Genomic DNA, 21071 nt, shown 5'->3' on the forward strand with positions numbered 1-21071 from the left:
ATGAAAAGGTTAGGAAAATGAGAGATTTTAGTCCAAAAGTGTTATGGAACATATATGCCAAGGTTTTCTTTGAGAATTTGAGGATTCCCCCCCCCAAAATCCCCCCCCCAAAAAAAACAAAAAAAAAAGAAAATTTGAGGATTTCCACATCTCCATGTTTGTAGTTTCCTAAATATGGCAAAATACCTGTATTTATATGGATTTTTCTGCTTTTCAGAGAAATTTCAACTAGTCTCCTTTGGTTCTCAGAACATCCAGATCCCCACCCCACATTCCAGCCCACGCCTGTCCCAAGGAGCCCTGGGCCCTGCCTGGCAATGAATAATTATAGGAAATGCAGGGCTGTGGGCATTGGCTAAGGGGCATGAGCCCGAACCATTCCAGAAGAACCAGCAGTCTCTATGTGCTGGGCTTGGCCATGAGATCCCCTTGGGCAGGTGTGGGCAGTGGGGCTGGGAGGGGGCAAGTGGAGCTTGGCACTGACTCCCCCTTCTGGAAGGAGAGGCTTGGAGAGCTGGCTGATGCTGTCGGAAGTTCCCAGGTGGAGCTGAGTGGAAGCCTTGTGTTTGCCTCTGACCTCCGATTTGCATTGCATTGGCTGAGCCCGTGGGTCACCAGGATGACCGGGGCTGAAGTCCAGAGCTCCGAACAGATGGCGTTGCTTTTATCTTTGCAAATCATAGGAAAGGGAATGTACAGCAATCTGTTGGCTGTGTTGGCATCTGATTTAAACTTTTAAATCAGGATTATGGACTGTGTTAGGCGCCATATTTTAGAAAATCAAAGATGCCATCAATTTCGAGACGCATCAGTGCTTTTTACCACCAAAGAAAGGGGGAAATGCTGCCAATTAAGTGATGACAGGGCATCCTGATTGCAGAAATGTTAGGAAGTGAAAATGTGCATGGCCAGATCAGTGCCATATGGTAGCATTCATGTGTTCATTGCTGGCAGAATGTTTCTTTTTCTTTCTTTTTTTTTTTTTGGCTTTTTGAGACAGGGACCTGCTATGTAGCCCAGGTTGGCCTTAAACTCATGGTGATTTTCCTGCCTCACTTCTGAGGACTGCTTTGTTCCTGCCTGGCTGGCCCTGTGCTGGGCACTGGGAGATGAGAAGGTGATTGCAGAACCCATTTGCTCCCAAGAAACGCACGGGCAGGCCAGGTGTTTAGAAATTCTGACAGGTCACTTTAGAGTAGTGGGTGGATCGATGGCCTCACTCAATCACCATATATTTCTTGAACATCCACTGTGAGCCAGGCTCAGGGGGCCCCATGGTGGATAAAGCTACTCACAGAGCTGAGTTTTTCCATGGCAGCAAGTGTCCATCCCCAGCGACGGTCTCAAACATCACTTTGCAGGAAAACTGAGGTGTAGAAGTTTCGATTGCCAGGCGTGGCCTCCAGACATGGGCCTTCACTAGAGTTAGGCTGGAACTCAGGGAGCGGGCATCGAAGCAGCACCCAGGGATTGGAGCAGGGCTGCAGACCAGGAATGGAGATAGGAGAGCCTCGGCTTGAATGATCCCTCGTCGTCTAGCTCACATTCCATGGCACGTTCAGTTGCTGGAGGTGTGGTGAATATTTCCTTGGGTTCTTCTTTTCCTACCGGAAACAGCACACCTGCGAGTGTCCTGCAGCCGCCCACTTGTGTACATCCCCACAGGCTTCGGGGCCCTCCATGCCGCAGGTGGATTTCTAAGGGGGAGTTAGGCGTTTGCTCTAATTCCTCCAACCACTACCACAGCCCTGGAGCCTGGCTGTCTCATTAGAATCCCTCCCGGAGCTGTGGGGTGTTGCACAGCTTCCTTTGCCGATCTGTAACTTTTTTTAGGTTGTAGGGATTGACTGTAAAGTGCAGAGGACAGAGCCCGTGCCTGGCAAGGCCAGGGTATTAGCTGTGCCAGTGCAGGTTGCTGGGAGTAAGTGGCATAGCTTTCTTGGCAGTGTCGCTGTGGAGGGATGCTCTGGACAGGAGGAGTGAAGCACCTATACACCTTTTGCTGCCCGAGAATCAACTTCATTGTCCCAGATCCGATTTTAATCCACCCCCCACGCTGGCACCAGAAGAATCTTCCCACCACACTGGTCTGGGTGTGTGTTTCTGCACTCACATTTCTTGCCCGACTTCCTGGTGTTTGGGATGAGCAGCAAACCCCTGTCTGCCCACCTGCTCTGGGCTGGCTTGTGGAGTGAGCGAGTCTCTGGGGAAGACTTCCTGTGAGAAGTAGGGGGTTGAAGGGCCTTGAGGGATGAGCAGGAGTTTCCCAAGCAGAAAAAGAGTGAAGGGCTGTCAGGTGAGGAGCCAGCACAGGCCCAGGCGTAGAGGTGTGTTAAGGGTGACATCCGTGGGTCATTGTGAAAGGACAGGGCGTTGGGAGTAGGGTGGGACAGTAAGTGGCTGATAATGACTCCACAGCTCCCTGGCCACCGGCTGTAGGGCTGGGTGTGGCTTTGCACACAGTGGGGTGAGGTCCTGGGGATGCTGGCAGTCCTACCAAGTCTCCATGTGGCTTCCTCATCAGTCCCACCTCTTTCTAGCAGAAATGCACCCCTCCCCTCTGCATGTTTTATTTCCATTTTTTAAAGGACGGTGGACATCTGACAGGTTCCCTGCCTAACTGCTCAGGGCACAGAAGGCTTCCCTTCAGTTGTTTAGCTCGTGGAACAGAGACTTGGAAGGGGACCAGCGTGTTCTGTAGTAAATCCCTTCTGGGAGTGCAGACTTGGCATCCTGGCCAATTTTTCTTGCAGGGGTTTTGATGGGAAAATGATGGAATTACTAAAATAACTTAATGGACTCAAATGCAGGCTAAGAATTAGGAGCCACTTGGTCAGACACAGCCTCTCTGCGCTTACATGGCTCTGCCGCTGCCTGTCTGCTGCCCCGACCCTGGCGCCTCCCGCTGAAGTAGGTGTCTCCTGAGCGTGGTCCCTCTGCCAGCAGGTGTGGTTTGGGGCTGTGAAGATGGGCCTTGCACCCTCGCTGTGACTCAGCTGTCAGCATTTAGTCTGCACCTGCTCTGCACAGGCCCGGGCTAGGCTCCAAGTTGAGATGCGGCATCTGGACTGTCAGAGCCAACCAGAGCCAGTATTTCACTGGGGGTTTCTTGTGGGACCCGCCTATGTTGCTGCGCAAGATTTTAGGTTTTGTGTAGACAAATATTTTATCTTAATATGTTAGTGTATATGAAGGAAGATATTTGCTTAGACTCATTGAATTAATATAAATAAATATATTTATTTCAAAAGTAACTCCGAAGAGAAATTTTAAGTAAATAAAGATGCATTGCAAAGTGGTGTGCAGGCACTTTTGGGGGTTACCAAAAGTATTCTCTATCTCTGTAGTCAAAACTCTCTGAGCTATTTGTTTAAGTGTGGACTACACTGAAGTAAAGATTTGAACATTAATGTGCGTCATGTGCACTACTTTGGCAGAAATCTCAACAGCAGCACCAGGATACCTGAGTTTGGGAGATTCTGTCCAATCTGATTGCTCATTTTCCACAGGACCAACTTGAGGCCTATTGTGGGCCAAGGTCAGACAGAGTTGAGAGGGGAATGAGTGTTAAAGCTCAAGGCTCTCTTTCCCGGCCCAGATCCAGCCAGGGACCAAGTCCTGTAGAGAGGATGCTGGGTGCGGAAGGCCCAGGAGCTGAGGCTCTGTGGGCAGGGGTGGCTGTTGGTGTGGGCTTGTGTCTGAGCATCCGGTGGAGCTGAGTTTGGAGCCCTGGCAGGGGCCGTGCCTTTACCTGCATGGTCATCAGGTGGGTGGGAGCGGACATGGCTAGGTGGCTTGTTACAGGAAAGCAGCCGTCCACAGGTACACAGTGGATGGAATTGCTAAGGGAGCTCACTTCTAGGTGGGGCGGACAGCCTGGGCCATGCTGCAGGCACGAGGGCACAGTGCCTGGGGGGTCAGTAGGCAGCAGTCTGTGAGTAAGATCAAGGGTCTTTCATCTTGGCTCAGCCATTTCAAGGCTTCAGATCTTGAGCCTGGTTTTCCCATGTGTAGAATGGGGTAAGAGTGGAATTTATTCCTTGGTGTTGTGAGGTTAAGGGAGGTAACACAGGCGTGGAACACTCGGTGGACACTGGTTTCATTCTTGGCTGTGGGCTGGTGTGGCTGTGTCACAGGCGGAGGGAGGGAGGTGCCAGAGGGCAGAGCACCTGGACCGTGGCCTGGAGAGAGTGGGAGAGGGGTAGGGTGTTAGATGGGGCTGGACAAGGTCCAGCCTCATCGCTCTTGGTGGCCGCCAGAGCCACTGTAAGGCTGGACGTGGGTGTCACCTGAGCACACCAGGTGTCCATTTGGAGATGTCAGGGCTGGCTGGCTAAGGTGGGGACCCAGATGCTGGGGTGTGGCTCTGTCTTGGACAATCTGGAAGCTGCTTTAGCTCCTGTATTTGCACAGGAGTTTTGTTTGTTGTAGCCTTAGGGCGATTTTCTAGGGCCCAGAGGGAGCCTATGAGGTTGGAGGAGGAGGGCAGATAGATGCTGATGTAGGCACCTGCCAGTCCCCTGGAGCGTGTGGTCAGCATGCAGTGCAGTGCCAGCCCTGTGCAGGTGGCTATTCCTGGATGCAGAAACCACTCAGTTCAGCATACAGCGCAGTGGATCTGCTGCATCAGGCCCTGGGTAGGCCCCAGGGACCCGGAGGTGGCTGGGCCTCTCTTGCTCCTCGAGAAGTTCCCTGTTCAGTGGGGATTCAGTTGGGGAGCAGTGACTGTGGGCGCCGGATCCGGGCCCTGGTCTTGGCAACCGCTTTGTGCCTCTTCCTCTGTCACAGGCTGGGTGGGGAGGATAAAGACATCGCCCTGAAAGAATTACGAGAATTTCTGAGCTAATGCACCCTGCACTTCCTGTCTCCTTGTGGTGCCTGGGCAAACATGAGAGGCCCGGAGCTGACCGTCCAGCCGCAGAGGTCTGATGCTTGGTCTTGAGCCTGTGCTTTCATCATGTTGCCGTGCGTGACCTTGTAGGCATTCCGCTGAGGGTGACGGTGAGTCTTACAAATAACGGTGGTCTGAACAACAGTCAGTGTCAGGAGAGCTCTTACAGGTTAGGATGTGTGGGTTTGAGGGGAGTCTGCTCAGCAGAGGTCCCCAGGTGAGGCCTGCCTGGTGTCTCTGAAAGGAAGCAGCCTGCTCCTTCCTGGAGGGCAGAGTGAGGAGGCGCTGGTGGCCAGGGCAGTGCTCTTGGCCCTGGCGCCCAGGCTGCCTGTAGGAATTGAAAGAAAATGAGCAGAAACAGGAGCACCCGAGGCAAGGGTTTACTGGGGAAGGAGCTGGCGGGTGCCTCGAACAATGGCGAGAGAAGGGAAGACTCACTGGGGTGAGGTTTATATAGGGCGGTGCAGTGGGAGAATTGAGCAACGGGAAGGATCGCGTGGGTAGCAGGGTGGAGCAACAAGTGAGCTTTTGCTTCTCCAGAGGGGGTAGGTTTCGGGAACCATTTTAGGAATGGGAGCCTTTTGAGAATGTAGGACCATTGGGGCCATTTTGTCTGGTAGAGAACTCTATCATTTCAGACTCTTGTTATTATGGAATAGGGGTGAAGGTCTCTTTTTCTGCAGCTGCTTCCTGCTGGCAGAGGGTGGTTGTTGAGTGAGGGCTCTAGACGGCCCAGGTGTGGTCTCCTTAGGTGGGGCCAGCATCAGTAGTGAGGGGCTGGTAGCCAGCCATGATGAGTTCGCCGACCATCTGGTTGGTAAAGGCCTGCATGTGTTCCTGTAAGAAATTTTGAAAACAGCACAACAGACAGGGTCTGAAAAGCAGGATTATGCAGAGGATGGTGAGGGGTCCCAGGAAAGGAAGAAGCCATGGAAGCCATTGGTCAAAGTATCCTGGCAGAGATTGTAGTCAGTCTAGGTCTCCTCTAGGCTTTTCTACGCACTCCCTGAGCTCCTTTGCTTTGTCTCCAGCAATGCCAGGTTGGTTTACAAAGTAACAACACTCTTCTCCTGATAGGAGGCATGATCCCCCTCTTTCTGCTGTCATTATATCCAGAGCTCATCCATTTTGGAGTGCCACAGCTGCAGTGAATTGATTTGGGACTGCAGGGTGACCAGAGAGTCAGCGACCTTTTCCACGTCTTCACTTAGCTCTTGGGCCGGGGAGTAATAGAAGTGTGTTGGTGTGAGATTCCTGCCCCAGTGCCAATTCCCGCCAGAACTCTGGCTCCCATTAGGAAAGGGAGTACGGGAAGGGCACGCTTGTTTGGTATTTTTTTTTGGTACTGGAAATCGAACTCAGGACCTGGCACTTGTGAGGCAAGCGGCGGAACCACTGAGCTAAATTCCCAGCCCAGGGCACGCTTGTTAAGATGGTGGGGAGAAATCTGTTGTGACATTTGGGTTTCAGTAGAGATGGTGAGGGGAGGGCCAAGGAATCCCACGTTACACAGGGAGGAAGGGGTTCTGTTTACGCAGCAGAAAGCTTGGGAATCACAGATGGAGAGACAGGTTATGGAAGGCTCAGGAATGTTGACAATGGGAGCACAAGGGGTAGATATGTTTTGTTTAAGCTTGGACAAATATGTACATGTCTAATTGTCATGTTTGGTGGACTCTAGTTGGGATGCAAAAGGACCTAGCATTGTGGTGGCATGTTGTGGGGAATCAGGTTTTAATGGGGGGCGGGGAAGGGTACAGGTATGGGAACACATGGCTGAAATCCGGGCGATAGGCACATCCAACATTCATTCTGGTTTCCTGGAAGATTTAACAAGGCAGTGTTAAAGAGATGTTGGAGTCTCTGATGTGTTTGAACTGCCTTTTTAGGGATGATAAATCAGTTCCCCTGTGTGGAAGAGGGGTTTTTAAAGCCTTTTTTTTTGGTACCAGGGATCGAACTCGGGTCCTTGCGCTTTCGAGGCAGGTGGCAGAACCACTGAGCTAAATCTCCGGCCCTAAAGCCTCTTTTTAAGTCTAGCTATATAGATATGTATCTTTAGTTATGCTTTTCTATTGGGTGTTTAAGACCAAGTTCCAGTGAGACCTATATTAAATAAAATTAACCTCTTGCTATCTATCAAGGTCAATTAGGTCTCTTCAGGCATTATTTTGGAACCATGCACAGAGCCTCTCAGCTCCTCTGTCAGTGTCAGCCGTCAGGATGGTCAAGGCCTTGCTTGACCATGTCGCTTTCAGTGAAAGCATGGGACATTTTTCCCTCTTTGTGACCCTCCTTTGGCACACGCTTCATTTGTCCTCTGGTGTCCAGCAATCTCCCTGCTCAGGAGGTTGGGTGACTTAGCAATGATGTAGGATCCCATAGAAAAGGTTCCCTCATGTCCTGGACATGGTGTTGACCTTGAGGGGCCAGGGCCAAAGTATTGGCTGTCCTCATAGCCCAGATACCTTTCTAGTTCTGGTCTCCAAACTTTAGTTGTTGAACACCCCAAAGAAACGATCAGTGACATTAGCAGTGCAGTAGGAGCAGTGAGCTTAACTATTATAATTTTACATGGATAGCAAGCATTTTGGAGTCTAAAATATAGTTAGAGTATTATTTTTATCAATCGTGGTTGTTCTAGTAGTTGATTTCCTATAGAATATTAACAGAAAAAACTTTAAATCAGGAACCACACATAATAATACTTTTGCATGACAATCATGATGACGTTATCTTTGTAACAAACTTAAATATGTATCTTAGTATAAGATAGCCATTGTTAAATGCACTCACTACCCTCCAAAAACACACAAAACCCAGGAAACTCTTAGGTTATTACCTTTTGATAGGATGCCATCTAAGGAAAATGTATGGGCCTACAAATGTACCTGTTATCATGAGTAGCTGGAGCAGAGGAGAAGGATGAATACCTGGATCAAAAGGTTATTACTATAAATATTAGAAAGCCTGTACAGTCAGAAAGCATGAATACATTTTGTATACCAGAAAAGTAGCAATAATAATTACTACAATTATATGAAACCTTATGTCCTGTAATGTAGCTTGGTACCAGAAGGATCTTTTAATAACATCTTGTTTTTCCCACCAAAAATTTTGTGTTTTGAAGATAAGCAATATAAACATACTACAATAACATATTTAAGCAATGTTAATTGGGGGTGTGTCTTCCCATAAGGCTATGAAAATTATTGGGGCTCCCATTAGTGAACAAAAACCAGAAATAACTTTTCTGAGCAGCTGCTTCTTTATACTTTAAGGGGAGTCCCATCATCCAGCCATCTCCCCAAACCTAAAAGTTTTTAATTATCTTGACAATTTCCTTTTTATATGACCAGTAAAAACCAGATTGTAACAATTAACAATTTATTTGTAACCAGTAACATATATATACTTTTTGAATTAGAGAATGTAGACAGCAATATGCATTACAATCAAAATTAATCTTTGATGTCATTTTGATCATGTAGCAACCTGGGAGAAAAGGCAGGCATGCCTTTAGTAACATTTATCAAAAATACAATGGGACAAACACAAACAATTGGACAGACACAGACAAACATATAAGAGAATTTATGAAACTAGAGTGCACTCAAATGTATTTGGCCAATTGAATTATAACATGTTTTAATTAAGACTAGTTAAAACTTTTGTAGGTCAATTAACAGATCTCTTATAATTAGAATGAGAAGGAATAAAAGCGCTTTGTAACAGTAGCATAATCTTGTGTTACAGTTATTGTCAGAAGTCTGTAAGCAGAAAGAGGAGAGAAGGGAAGGATTTTCCAATGTCTATGTAGGAAACAATAGGGCCCAGTGAAATTTCTTGGTAATGTAGCCTGCCGAACAAGTTGTTTATATGTAAAACTAGGCAGGGCCAGGAGAGGATTTTACTTTTTTTTTTTTTGTCGAGTCTTGCTTCCCTCTCTCCTCAGGGGAAGCTGAGACCGGGAGAGCAGGCAGAGCAGTGGGTTTGGCACCTTAATAGTCTTATCTGTCTTCGCAGCCTTTTGTGTAACTTGGGAATAGAGGGTAAGAGGAAACATAGAGGCAGAGGGTTGCCGCAGCATCTGAGGAGGCAGGGGTCCTAACTCACTCTCCTGTTTGGCAGGGGCCGGCACAGCCTGGAGAGAGAGCGCAGTTGTGTGGTGAAGTGGGGCAGCTGTGGGTGTGGCAAGTGAGATTGCTGTGGGGAGGGAGAGCAGGAGGAGGGAGCCAAGGATGGCATGGCGATGGCGGGAGGAAGAGGGGGAGCGAGAGGGGAGTGGTCCGTCGGGTCCAAGGCAGGCGTGTCAGGCTCTGGGCAGGGATTGGGGTTCGTGGGTGACGTGGTGTGGGTAAGGAGACTCTGAGAGGCGGTACGGGATTGACAGAGGGAGGGACGGGTATGAAGGTAGGAGAAAGCCTGCACGTAGGGGACTTCAGACCGTTCGCCGTTGAGTTGACAAAAGTTGTAAAGATCCTGTAAAATGTTCGGGTTGAATGTTCCATTTTCTGGCCAGTGGTAGTCGTTTAATTTATACTGGGGCCTGATTGCAATAAACAAAATAAGGCATTGGGGCTTGATGTGGCCTGAGAGCCCGAGAATTTTGAGATTAGCTAGCAAACATCCCAGCGATGTTGACTGGGGAGGTTTCAATTGTGTAACTCCCATGTCGAGGGAGGGCCAGATGTGGAGGGTGAGTATCAGATAGCTCCCCAGGAGAAGGGCAAAAGGGAAAAGCGTCGTCCCCCGCTTTGACGACCTCCGGAGAGAGAATGAGAGGGGCTGGGCCAGTGGGGCAGCAGTCCTGGCCACGGGCTGAGAAGTCCATCTGACCTAGTGCTAGGATTTTCTGAGAGAGAAAGAGAAAGAGAGAGAGAGGCTGATCTGAGTACTCACCCAGAGATTAGGGACGGGTGTGGATGCGGGGTGTCTGCAAGGCAAAGGTGAAGGTCCCTGGTTGGGTGCTCATCCAACAGGATCCAGGAAGCTCGGTCAGGAGGCCAATCAACCCCAACCAATGGGGGACTGTGGCAAAATCCCGACCGTTGCCTTCCCGGGTTTTGGCACCAGAATGAAAGAAAATCACCTGGCTGCTTAGAAAATACCAGTGTCTGATTCCAGGTGAGTCAAAGCAGATCCTCCACCAGGGGCAAAATACGCAGACCATCACATGGACCATCTCAACCTTCTACTGAACCATCCACTTCAGCAGTGCTGACTCTATTCACATTGTCGACAATCTCCAGAAGTTTCTCATCGTAAAACTGCACCTTTGCCCATTAAACAGCTCTGTGTGCCCTTCCCCCACCTCGAGTCTGACTCCTCTAGCGTTCGTGCTCTTGTGAATGGCGTATTTCTCATGTCACGATGTCCTCAAGGCTTGCCCTGGCACACATGCGTCAGGATCTCCTTCCTCTTGAAAGCTAATATTCCTTTGTATGTTTGTCCCCCCACTCTGTCCATCCACCTGTGGATATTCCCGTGGTGCTTGGGCTGAAGGTGCCTCCTCTAAGTTCATGTGTTGAAGCCCCTGTACCTTAGTGACTGTGTTTGGAGAAGGGGCCTTTTTTTTTTTTTTTTGGTACCGGGATCGAACTCGGGTCCTTGCGCTTGTGCAGCAGGCAGTGAAACCACTGAGCTAAATCCCCAGCCCAGAGAAGGGGCCTTTACAGAAGTAAACAGGTGAAATGGGGTTATTAGGAGGGGCTCTGGGCAACCTGACTGTCCTATAAGAAGAGGAGGTCAGGACACAGACACCCGAGAGGGAAGACTGTGAGGACACACGGAGGAGAGAGGCCTCAGGAGGAACCGACCCGCCAGTGCTGTGAACTGGGACCTCTGGTCTCCAGAATTGTGAGAGAGCCACTTTCTGTAGTTAAGCCCACACCATCCCTGGTGTTTGGTTTTGGCAAATGTTGCCATATATTGAATAGAATTGGAGAATGGACATCCTAGACTTATTTCTAATTTTAGAGCAAAGCACCCAGTCTTTCAGCATCAGTAAGGTGTTAGCTGTCTTTTTCTCACAGCGCCCTGTGTAGGGCTGAGGAAGTTCCCTTGTTCATTGATCATTGAGTGCTTTTATGTGAAAGGCCATTGGATTTTGTCCCATGCCCCTTTCTCCGTCTATTGACAGGATTGCAAGATTTCTACCCTTTGTTGTATTCATATGATATAATATTGTTAAGGGAATAATACCAGAGATGAAATATGAAATATTATATCCTCCAACCTGTTAACTGTATGGTACGCCAAGTCCTTTTCTCTAGAAATTGAAGAATGAGTCCTTGGAACAACGGAGGTCAAGAGTAGGAAGATACTGATTGATAGGAAAGCTCCCGGAGGGGTCCCCAGTGGGTAGCCCAGGGACCCCACTTTACAGAGTTTTGTAGGGTGAAACCCACAGGGGTACAATATGGGCCACAGCCACGAACATCCCATGAGGTTCCAAGCACAGTCGCTTAGGTAATGGTGTCCAATTGGGAAGTGAATCACGTACCAAGCGAGGATGGAAGAACAGAGATTCTCCTAGGAAGTGGTGGGTCCAGCGGTCTCTGGTCACTCTCCGGGGTGGCCGATGCCTGTCGAAGCTTCGTTAGGCCCGGTGTTTGTCCTTTGAAGAAGTGTGCAGGTCTGGTCCTTTGTCTTTATCTTGAGGCCTGGTTTTCAGCCGAGGTGTCTTGGTGCAGCTGTGGGGGGTCTCAGCTTCGTCCTGACCCTCTCCAGGACCTGGCCCTATCTGACGGCCTGTAATATTTCTGGATGTGTTTTTCCACCTTAAACCAACTTTGCACTTCTGGATAAATCCCACCCACTTAGAGGATGTGTTTGTGTATTGCAGGATCTGGGCCTCTGCTATGTGTTGAGGCTTTTTCCACCTTTATTCACAAGGGAGATCAGCCTGTGGTTTCCCTTTCTTATGATGTCTTTGCCTCTCCTGGTAAGTGTACCATTGAGTTGGGGAGAGTTCCTTCCTCTTCTGCTTTTGGGAGGGTTCAGTATTGATTCTTCATTCAACCTTGGTAGAATTCAGCCACGGGCCTTTAGTCCTGGCTTGCTTTGGTGTCTCTGGATGTTTGCATCTCCCGGCATTCATCTCTTCGTTGTGGCCTCAGAGCTGTACCTGAATTGGAGAGGAGCAGCTGACACAGGCAGGGGTTTTAAGGGCCATTTACATTAGATCTGCCACCTGGTGTTTGCCTGTGCAGACATAATCAGTGTCTTCTTGATCCTCCTAATTCTCCTCGGGACACCAGACACCAGGCTGGGCCCCACCCCTTGCATCCCACAGCAGCCGGTGCTGCAGACTGGGAGACGAAGAGCGGAGACTGGGAGGAGTGGAGGCAGCAGGGCTTCCCCGGGTCCCTGCTGAGAAGCTGGATGATCGGTAGGCATGAGTTTAAAAATAATTAAAAATGACATGTAGGAAACAGCCTGGGAGGAAGTTACCAGATATGAGCTGCACTCAGGGTAAGGTGAGGGACATGAGAGCAGCGTCCTTTTCTCTTCCTTTTCGAGGTTTCTTCCACAGAGTTTACTTGACTTTAAAAAATTTTTGTACTTTGTGTTCTGGAGCTTGAATCCAGGGCCGCGTGCATGCAGGCTCTCTACCACTGAGCTACATCCTCAGCCCTTTTAAAGTTTTTCAGACAAGGGCTCACTAAGTTTCCCAGGCTGGTCTTGAAGTTGCAATTCTCCTGCCTCAGCCTCCTGAGTAGCTGGGATCAGAGACATATGCTAAACCCAGTTTATACTTGACTATAAAAATGAGGCAAAGATGGCTAATACCCTTCCCCAGCAGGAGCTCTTGGCCCCGACCTTCCTAGGGCCCGAAGGCTGAAATGATGAGTGGTTTCCCCATTAACACTTGGTCCCTCTGGACTGCTTATGGCCAGCGAGGTCACTGTAGGTGGTGACGGTCAATAGGCCCTTCATGTTGCTGTCCAGCGGGAGCTTTCCATTCTGTGCAGAAATAGCTCTTGCCTCTCTCAGCTGGCTTCTGCAGGGGAGGGCTGGAATGCAACCAGTGGATTAAGAAGGAGCAACTCCTGAGGCAGGGTGGAGAAGGGACTCACTGAGGTCGGGCAGCGGGCAGGGACGGGCTTCTGCCTGCAGTTTATAGAGGGGCCAGGAGAAACGTAGGCTGTTTGGGAAGCAGCTATGCAGGAAGGGTGTAGTGTTCAGTGTCGACATTGTTGCTGCTTCTCGTTCTGTGTGGCTCAGTCAGGGTAGTCTCTTGTAATGACAGAGAGGCGTGGCCCCTGCCACCCCATGTGCCCCTCGCTATGAGGCCAGGCTGGGGCCTGCTGTGTGCTGAGGGCACAGGTCCCAGGCACCTGGATCTTCTGACCCTTAGCTCTGGGGTCTTGGGCAAACCTCACTTTCTGAGTCTGTAAGGGGCAAGGGAAGGATGCCACTAGTTTTGAGTTGTACTGTGTGCCAGGCATTGTGTTGAGGATGGATGTGCTCCCACAGGTGCCTTTGGTTGACTTTTAATTATCTTTATCGCAATTGCTTGTTTATGTCTCTCTTGATGCCCAAAGGGTACCAGCAGGTGAGAGGAATACTGTTCTGCCAAGTCCTCTCTGGGGCTTTTAAATCCTCTTCCTATGTGAAAGTACTACATTTTCACTGTGGACAACATCTCGGAGAAGACCGATACAGAGGAGATTAAAATCACTTATTTCTCCACCTGTCCATCCCGTATGGCCCTGTCCTCTGCAAACATAAAGTGGATCATAAAGTGGATACAGCTGGGCCAGTATTTCCTGTCCATTCTCACTACTTTCTCGGAGCTGAGGCCGGGAGCCTGGATTCGCCGTCAGTGCCTGGTCCCCCTGGGGCTGTGCAGAAGGACCTGTCCTGGGAGTGCTGCTCCTGCTGCTGCATGGCTGCCTTTGGGTTCCTTGGCTCACAGAGGCAGCGCCCTGACCTCCTCATGGTCTTTGCATGACGTTTTCTTGTCTCTGTGTCCTCATCTCTTCTACACTTGATCTTAGCCAGAAGGCCGAGAAGCGATCCTCATCTCTTCTAATGAAGATGCTGGTCACAGTGCATTGTGACTCACTCTGGGGGCTCATTTCTCCTTAATTGCATCCCACAGTCCCGAAGAGATCACTTTGCAGGCTCTGGGGCTTCCGAGTTCAGCTTGTGACCTGGGTTGGGGTGGGGGTAGGGGCACAAGATTTAACCTGTTGAGAGCGGATGTCCTGGGCATTTTCCTCTGTCACTGGCGTCCTTTTGAGACTGTGGTTTTCAATGGTCTGGAGCCTGGGTGGGGCCCTTTAAATACTGAAATCTTATCTTGGAGCCCATGTGAACCTTCAAAAGCAGGACGAGGTTGGGGGACTGGCACCCAGTCTTCAGAGAAGCTGAGGGGCAAGGCTATTCTCTGCTGTTGTGTGTGTTGGCTTCACATAGCGGAAGTTACAGGTTGATTAAGGCCTTGGAGGAGGCAGAAGAGGAGTGGGGTGGGAGCATGTTCTAGACAGAAGGAGGCTCTGGGGGACGCTGTGACCCCAGCCATCGAGGCCGCACAGAAGGCATTGTTCAGGGCCACCTGCGCCTTGCTGTGTCCTGCACCGTGTGCCTCAACTCCAGAATACTCAGGATAGCCATCATTTTCTTCATTTCTCCGGGGGAGTGGGGATTGAAGCCCAGAGAGGACAAGTCACCTGGCCCAGCTCACACAGCTAACGAGTGGTAGAGTCAGGATTCTGTCTCAGACAGGCCGTGGCCAGGGGGGCCTGAGAGCACTTCAGCCCCAGCATCTGAGGCTCAGGAGCATCCGGTCCCAGCAGGGCGTGGAGGGTACGTCGCTATCAGGAACTAAATAGTTGATTTTCTGCTTCTTCCTTTAAAATTGTGTTGCGCATCCCCCTTTAGTTCTGCTCAAGTTCTGGGCACCCCGGCTTCCACAGGTGCTTGGGGTGCACCCCAGAAGCCACTCTGTGGTTGGAAAGTGGGGGGGCAGCATCTCTACCAGGCCCAGGAGCCTCCACCCCTGCCATCCTGGGGCGCTGGGGCAGGGCCCCGGCTGTGGGGCAGGACGAGAAGGCCATCATGGGCCCTGAGCAGCGGGGCCCTCTGCATCTGCTGGCCCGGACAGCAAAGGGTGCTGCGCCCCTCGCCTGGCTCCCAGTGCGCTGGGGATCTGGCCGTGAGAGTGAATGATTGCAAGGACTGAGGGAACGATGGGACCTTTGTCCCTTTCAGAACCCAAGCCCCAAGGGAGTCTGGGGAAGGTGGTTGGGGGCTCCCCAACCTCTGGGGTTCAGGCAGCACCTCAGGTCCCATCTGGGGTGATCTCCTGAGGGCCCTGAGAGTGTGGCCAGGGACAGCGCTTCCTCCACAGTGCGGCCTGGACGGTGGGAGCTGGGCGCACTTGCTCTCCCGGGAGCAAGGATGCAGAGTCCCCGCCTCTCGTGCCTGCTGCCTCGGGGTTGTGAGGCCTGTGGGGACTGTGTCCGGTGTGATGCCGGCAGTGCCCCGTGAGTTTCCTGCACCCTGGTGCAGGGCGAGGCAGCCACACTGCTCTGGCCTTTCCCTGGCTGTGGCTCCCTCTGCTGCTGTACCCCTCCCTGCCTGGTGGCCCCACTGCCCGTGCATTGTGAAGAAGCAAGGCGTTGCGCAGCACTGGCTCCGCCGGGTAGAGGCCTGGAGGAGGCACGAGCAGGCAGAGCCATGGTTCTTCCTGTTACCTCTGGGAGCCTTGGTTTCCTCTCCTGTAAAATGGGCTTGTCAGGGCCAGGGATTTAGCTTAGTGGTTCCGGTGCCTGCCTTGCAAGTGCAAGGTCCCGAGTTCGATCTCTGGTACCCAAAAAAAAAGGCTCAGTAGCCAAATTCCGTGAGCTCCTCATTGAGATTCCTTCCATACAAGGCCTGATATGTGATGAGGAGTGACATCCTCAGTCGCTGCTCTTTTGATTTCTGAGTGGCTCCAGAGCTTTCTGTATTGTCAAGGTCTGCTGCCTGGTGGCAAGCTGACCACTAATTCATTCTGCGTGAGCCTTTCCTGCAACTCTAGATTCTTTAGCTTGGGTTATGGGTGCCGTTTGCCTCACTTACAAACTGCAGAAATCGGCCCTGAGAGCAGTAAGCAGATGGCCCTTGCTAACCCTGCTGACCCTGGCATGTTCTAACAGCCCCAGGCATGGTTTCCTTCCCTCAGTCCTGCTCCCAGAGGAGCTGTTACCACTAGGGTGTGAAAACAGAATTTATCGAAGTGCTTAAGTAATCTCACGGTCATTTGGCTTTGAACAGACTAAAGTGCAGGTGCCTCGGGGCTGCGCCGAGATGCCAGACTCCCTGTACCTGTTGTGAGGTTTCTTAATTCCCCAGGACCCCAGTCAAGGTCCCGAGTGCCCATTTGAAACCAGAAGACGTCCCACGGGAGCCGGCCATTCTGCCGGGCTTGGGGCTTGGGCTTTAGGAGGTTTCGGTCCAAGTCCAAACTGGCTTAAGAACACCGCTCGCTTTCCTGTGCGCAGGATGGGCAGCAGACAGCTGCTGGGGCCGTGGTGGCTGGATCACGTCAGGCTGCTGTGTGCGTGTGGGAGGTGACTGTCCCTGGGCCAGGGTGGGGCCCCCAGGTGGCCTCCCCTTGTGTAGCCTGCAGCAGCAGGCTGTGTTCCCTCCAAGCCCAAGGTCACGGTGTCAGCAGGGTTGCTTTCTGTCCCCAGGGCTTGCAGATGTCTGTCTTCTCCCTCTGCTTGTCGGCGTCCTGGTCTCAGAAGGGGGCCAGTCAGGTTGGATGAAGGTTTACGCGGCCTGCCCGTTGTTGGATCTTCACTACCTCTGTACAGTTTCCATCTCCAAACGCAGTCGCAGGCTGAGGTCCTGAGGTTGGGACTCAGCACGTGAATTCAGCAGGGATAAATGCAGCCCGTGACACCCCAGCTTGGCAGTAGGAGGGGAGTGGCCCCGAGAAGATGAAGAGCCCCTGCTCTAGCCCCCCGGCCTGTCAGACATGTGTGCACCTGTCCCTGGCTTGTTGGTCCTGCCGGGCCAGCTCATACACTGTCCTCTGCATGTTCTCCCCGGCCGGAAGGCACTTCTGTGGCCCGTGGTTCCAGGACCATTTTCGTTGGGCCCAGTGGGTGGACAGGTGTGCGCACTCGCCGGCCTCCGGACTCTTGGGGCAGCATGGAGCCAGGGTTGGGGGAAGCGGCCGCGAAAGCAGCCGTGGCCGGCACAGAGCACCCGACTGACGTCTGAGGGGGAGACAGGTAGTACCAACACAGCATGATTTCACAGGACTGTGCCAAAGGGGAGCACAGGGCCTAGGGTGTGCAGGGGAGACCCCACCGCACCTGGGGTTGGGAAGCAGTGCCAGCCAGAGCCCCTGGGAGGCCATGTCCAAGGGGAAATTTGAAGAAGATGGGTAGTGGAAGGAGGAGGAAGAGGGCTGGGGGAGAGTGTTAGCCAGGCTTGGCCAGTCCCAGCTGTGGTAACGAAGACGCCCTGAAAGGTAGGTTCTGCTTCACGTGGACCCTGGCACAGGCCACTTGCCGCTGGGCCTCACCTCCAGCAGGTGGGACAAGAGTCCTGCCCTCTCCATCTGGCTCCTCAAGGCCTCTGCAGTTGGGAAGAGAGGAAGTCCCATCTCCCCTGCCATGCTGAGCATCCGATGGCCTGGTTGGCAGCAGTGGGCATTGCACCGTCTCCTGCCCGGGTGCTGTGAACCCAAAACAAAATGCCTGAGGAGGTGGCCTTGGGGGAGGTGGCTCTGCTCTCCCGCAGCGAGGCCTTCGTGGATTCAGCATCGGTGGGGTGATGATGGAGGTGCTGAGTAGCAGCACTGCAGGCCCCTTGAGCTTGCCTGAGCCCAGCACCTTGGGCAGCCCCTGCCCCCGCCCCCCTGAGGCCCCTCCTGGCACACGCTGGGGATGAGGTGTTGAGGTGTGGGCTTGGAGGCAGCTCATGCAGCTGGTTTATCCATCCTGGAAACACTGAGCTCAGGGCTGGGCCCAGAGCGGGTGGACAGAAGTCAAAGTGCCAGTCTCCCTGGGGTGACAGCGGGGGGCTGCAGCCTCCACACAGGTCGCTGGCTATTCCTCTCCTGCTCTTCCTTGTATCCTCCCCTGCTAAATGCAGGTGGTTTTCTGAAATTTGCGTGCCTTCCTTTGAGGAAAAAAAAACCTGCATTGTTTTCTTTCAAAAGCAGTAATAAAAATTTATAATTAGATTTATCTGGAAGAGGATAAAGAAGAAAATGAGTGTCACCTAGAACCTCTCGTTAACCTTTTGTATCCCTAGGGAGCAGGGCCTGGCACTGAGCTGGTGCTCAGTGAATATTTTTGACTTAGTAAAAAGAATCAAGAAATATGTGGTTCAGAAAACTGAGCTCATAAATATTTGGCCTTGCACTCTGCCCTTCTCACTCTGGATAACATTAGCCCGTCTCCAGGTGGAGTTTGTCCTGAGGGCGTTGACATAATTTCATAATCTGTGCCCAGGGCTGAGCTGGTGCCCCTGGGACAGACGAGACCATGTTCCATCCCTGGGCAGTGCCTAGCAGTGGCCATGGGTGGGAATAGAAACTTCCACCTGCAGAGTGCTTCCTGCTCAGCATGGGAAGAGGAGCTGGTTTCTGAGAACTGCCATGGGTAGAGAGAGCAGCCAGGTCAGAGGAGCTGGGGAGTGAATTATGCATTAAGCTCTAATAAGGCAAATCAGAGCAAATGGAGCTCATGCTTATCTGAAGACAGAATGTACCTTTCTGGGATCGATCGGTGGCAGTGCTGATGACCCCTGGATAATCCTCCTGCAGCAGTAGAACTCTGCACTCTCAGCTCGAGAGGAACGTAGCTAATCGGGTGTGGGGCACAGGCAGGAGGATCCAAACTTCCAGGCCAGTTGGAGCAACTTAGTGAGGCACTGTCTCAAAGTAAAGAACTCAGAAGGGCTGGGGCTTTGGCTCAGTGGCAGAGGGCTTGGCTCACCTGCAGGAGGCCCTGGGCTCCATTCCCAGTACTGCAAGGAATGAAAGTGTGGGCGCACACTTGGGCTAGGCAGGTCTTGGAGACTTCCCATCCGAGGCACACTGTCATCTCGAGACCCCAGTGCGCCCAGAGGCCTGTACTTCCGCCTCCCAGCACCCAGCACTCACCACACCAGCTCCAGGTGAATCAGCGGCCAGCGTGTTGTCTCCAGCGGAGGCCCTGGAGCTGCCCCTGAGGCCTCTTCTAGGAACGCTGTCTTCTCTTACCTCCCTGTTCTCCTTTTTCTTTATCTGCATGCTTCTTGTCTAGGGTGCTCCGTGCCAGTTTCTCTCCAGTACCCCAAGGCTGACACCCTTCCCGCTGGACTGGAACAGCCTTTTGTCCTCTCTGCATTCTTTCCCCAGGTGACCAAGTCCCAGCGCACCACTTCCCAGCCATGTGGCTTTAGGTAGCTCACTCAGCCGCTCTGGCTCCGTTTTTGCGGGTCTAGTGAGTAGATGACCTCTTCATCTGTGCCCAAGGATAGCAGAGTGGCACCAGAGGAGTGGGCACATAGCAAAGGCCTCATGGCTGTCCCCTGTTGGCCCTCAGACACCCATTGCTCATATGACAGATCTTTCTGGGGTGCTTCATACAGCTTGGACACAGAGTTAGGCACAAAGATACAGTGCAGATCCAGATGGACCCAGGTCTTGTGTACCTGGAGCCTAGATCCCGAGGTAGAGGAACAGAAATAAGTGGGCGTGGAGTCTGTCATGGGAAGCAGCAGCAAGGCGTGGTGAGGAGGAGGAGGAGCAGGGAGGCGCAGAGGCTCAGGCTGTGGCTAGGTTAGTGCAGGATGTGAAGCCTGGAGGCCTGGCCAAGTCCTCACCGTCCACTTCTGGCTACAGACATTGGCCAGGTTCATAGTGTCTTTCTTGTGAGCTGCGTGGCACCCGGGCACTCAGCCTGGGTGGCCTCAGTTTCCTCATCTGTAACCTTGGTGACCTCAGATACCTAGTTGGGGAGAACCACTCACCTCGCGAAGTCTAAAACCCTGGATCTCCATGCGTGGTCCTCAGACCCTGCTCCGGAATTGCTGGGAGCACGGGTGGGAGAGGCTCGAGGTCCCCACTCTGGGGGAGGCCTGGGACCTGCCTTCTGGAACAGGGACCCAGACGACCCTGTGACCCGGCTCACTGAGGTTGGCAGCGTAAGGTCTAGTTTGCGTAGATGGGGACACAGTGAGTGCAGTGATGAGCCCCTCACAACCGCAAGGTGATGGGACAGCCCTCGGAGAATCGCCAGGTTTCATCCCGGGAGGAGGCGCATGCTCCAGAGGGCAGCGTCTGGCTCGGGGGGCGTCCCAGGCTGGGAGGGTGCCAGCTCCTTCCTCTGCTAACTCAGCTCCTCCTCCCCAGGGTCCCGAGTGATGGTGGCTTATGCAGAGGACAGGCTGAGCCCTGCACGAGTGGTTAGCCCGGCTGAGCTGCTCGCCACGCCTGCTGGAGGGCGGGGGTGAACCTCAGGACCTCGACGTTGAACCCAAGAGGAAGCATGTCTAAAAAAGCCCGGAGCAAGGGCGAGAAGCCCGAGATGGAGATGGACCCGGTGCAGATGGCCAACGAGGAGCTGCGGGCCAAGCTGACCAGCATCCAGATCGAGTTCCAGCAGGAGAAGAGCAAGGTGGGCAGCGCGGGCCCAGTCTCCGAGAGGGCCTGGCAGTGGACGGGCTTCGGCTGAGTGTGTCCTATGTACGTGTGGAGGGCATGCTCCCGCCTGGGCATGGTGGGCACTTCCTCCCCTAGGTGTCCGCAGAGGTGCAGACCGAAGCCCTACCATGTGCCGCTGAGACTCAGGTTGGGTGCACAAGCGTAAGCTTCATTTCCCTTGCCTGCAAGGTGGGAGGCGGAAGAGTCGCCTCGCTGGGCTGCAGACAGGACTTGGCACTGCGGAAAGAGCCTGGGACAGGCCCGCTCAGTCCTGTGAGCTGTATTCCCCTGGTAGGCCGGGTGTAAGCCAGATAGGGCAGTGCTGCCGGGTGGTGGCCGGCCGCAGGAGTGCAGTTAGGGCACAGCCGTGACGCAGAGCCCATCATCCTGCAGACTGGGCCCCTGACTGGCTTCACCCTCTCGGGCAGGTGACTTGGGGCCTCCGAGCCTCTGTGTCCTGAGCTTGTCCGTGCTGTAGTAAGTAATAGCTGCCCCGCTTGAGGTTGTCATGAAGGCCCGATGCAGTGGACACAGTGAAAA

General features: G+C 52.6%; 1 protein-coding gene across 5 annotated transcripts in view; it reads left to right on the forward strand.

Annotated features, from left to right (window-relative positions):
- The window catches only part of Jakmip1 (janus kinase and microtubule interacting protein 1), a 119526-nt gene that overhangs the window by 34206 nt on the left and 64249 nt on the right, over positions 1–21071 (forward strand). For all 5 annotated transcript variants that reach the window (XM_013073090.3, XM_087187299.1, XM_087187300.1 and 2 more), the window contains exon 2: positions 20241–20505. In XM_013073090.3, the coding sequence (XP_012928544.2) occupies positions 20377–20505 (129 nt within the window). In that variant the 5' untranslated portion in view covers positions 20241–20376. The remainder of the gene's footprint in view (positions 1–20240; positions 20506–21071) is intronic.

Source organism: Heterocephalus glaber, unplaced genomic scaffold, assembly GCF_053883595.1.
Source record: "Heterocephalus glaber isolate CG9 unplaced genomic scaffold, H.glaber_assembly_v1.0 deba00001509, whole genome shotgun sequence".
Lineage (NCBI taxonomy): Eukaryota > Metazoa > Chordata > Mammalia > Rodentia > Bathyergidae > Heterocephalus > Heterocephalus glaber.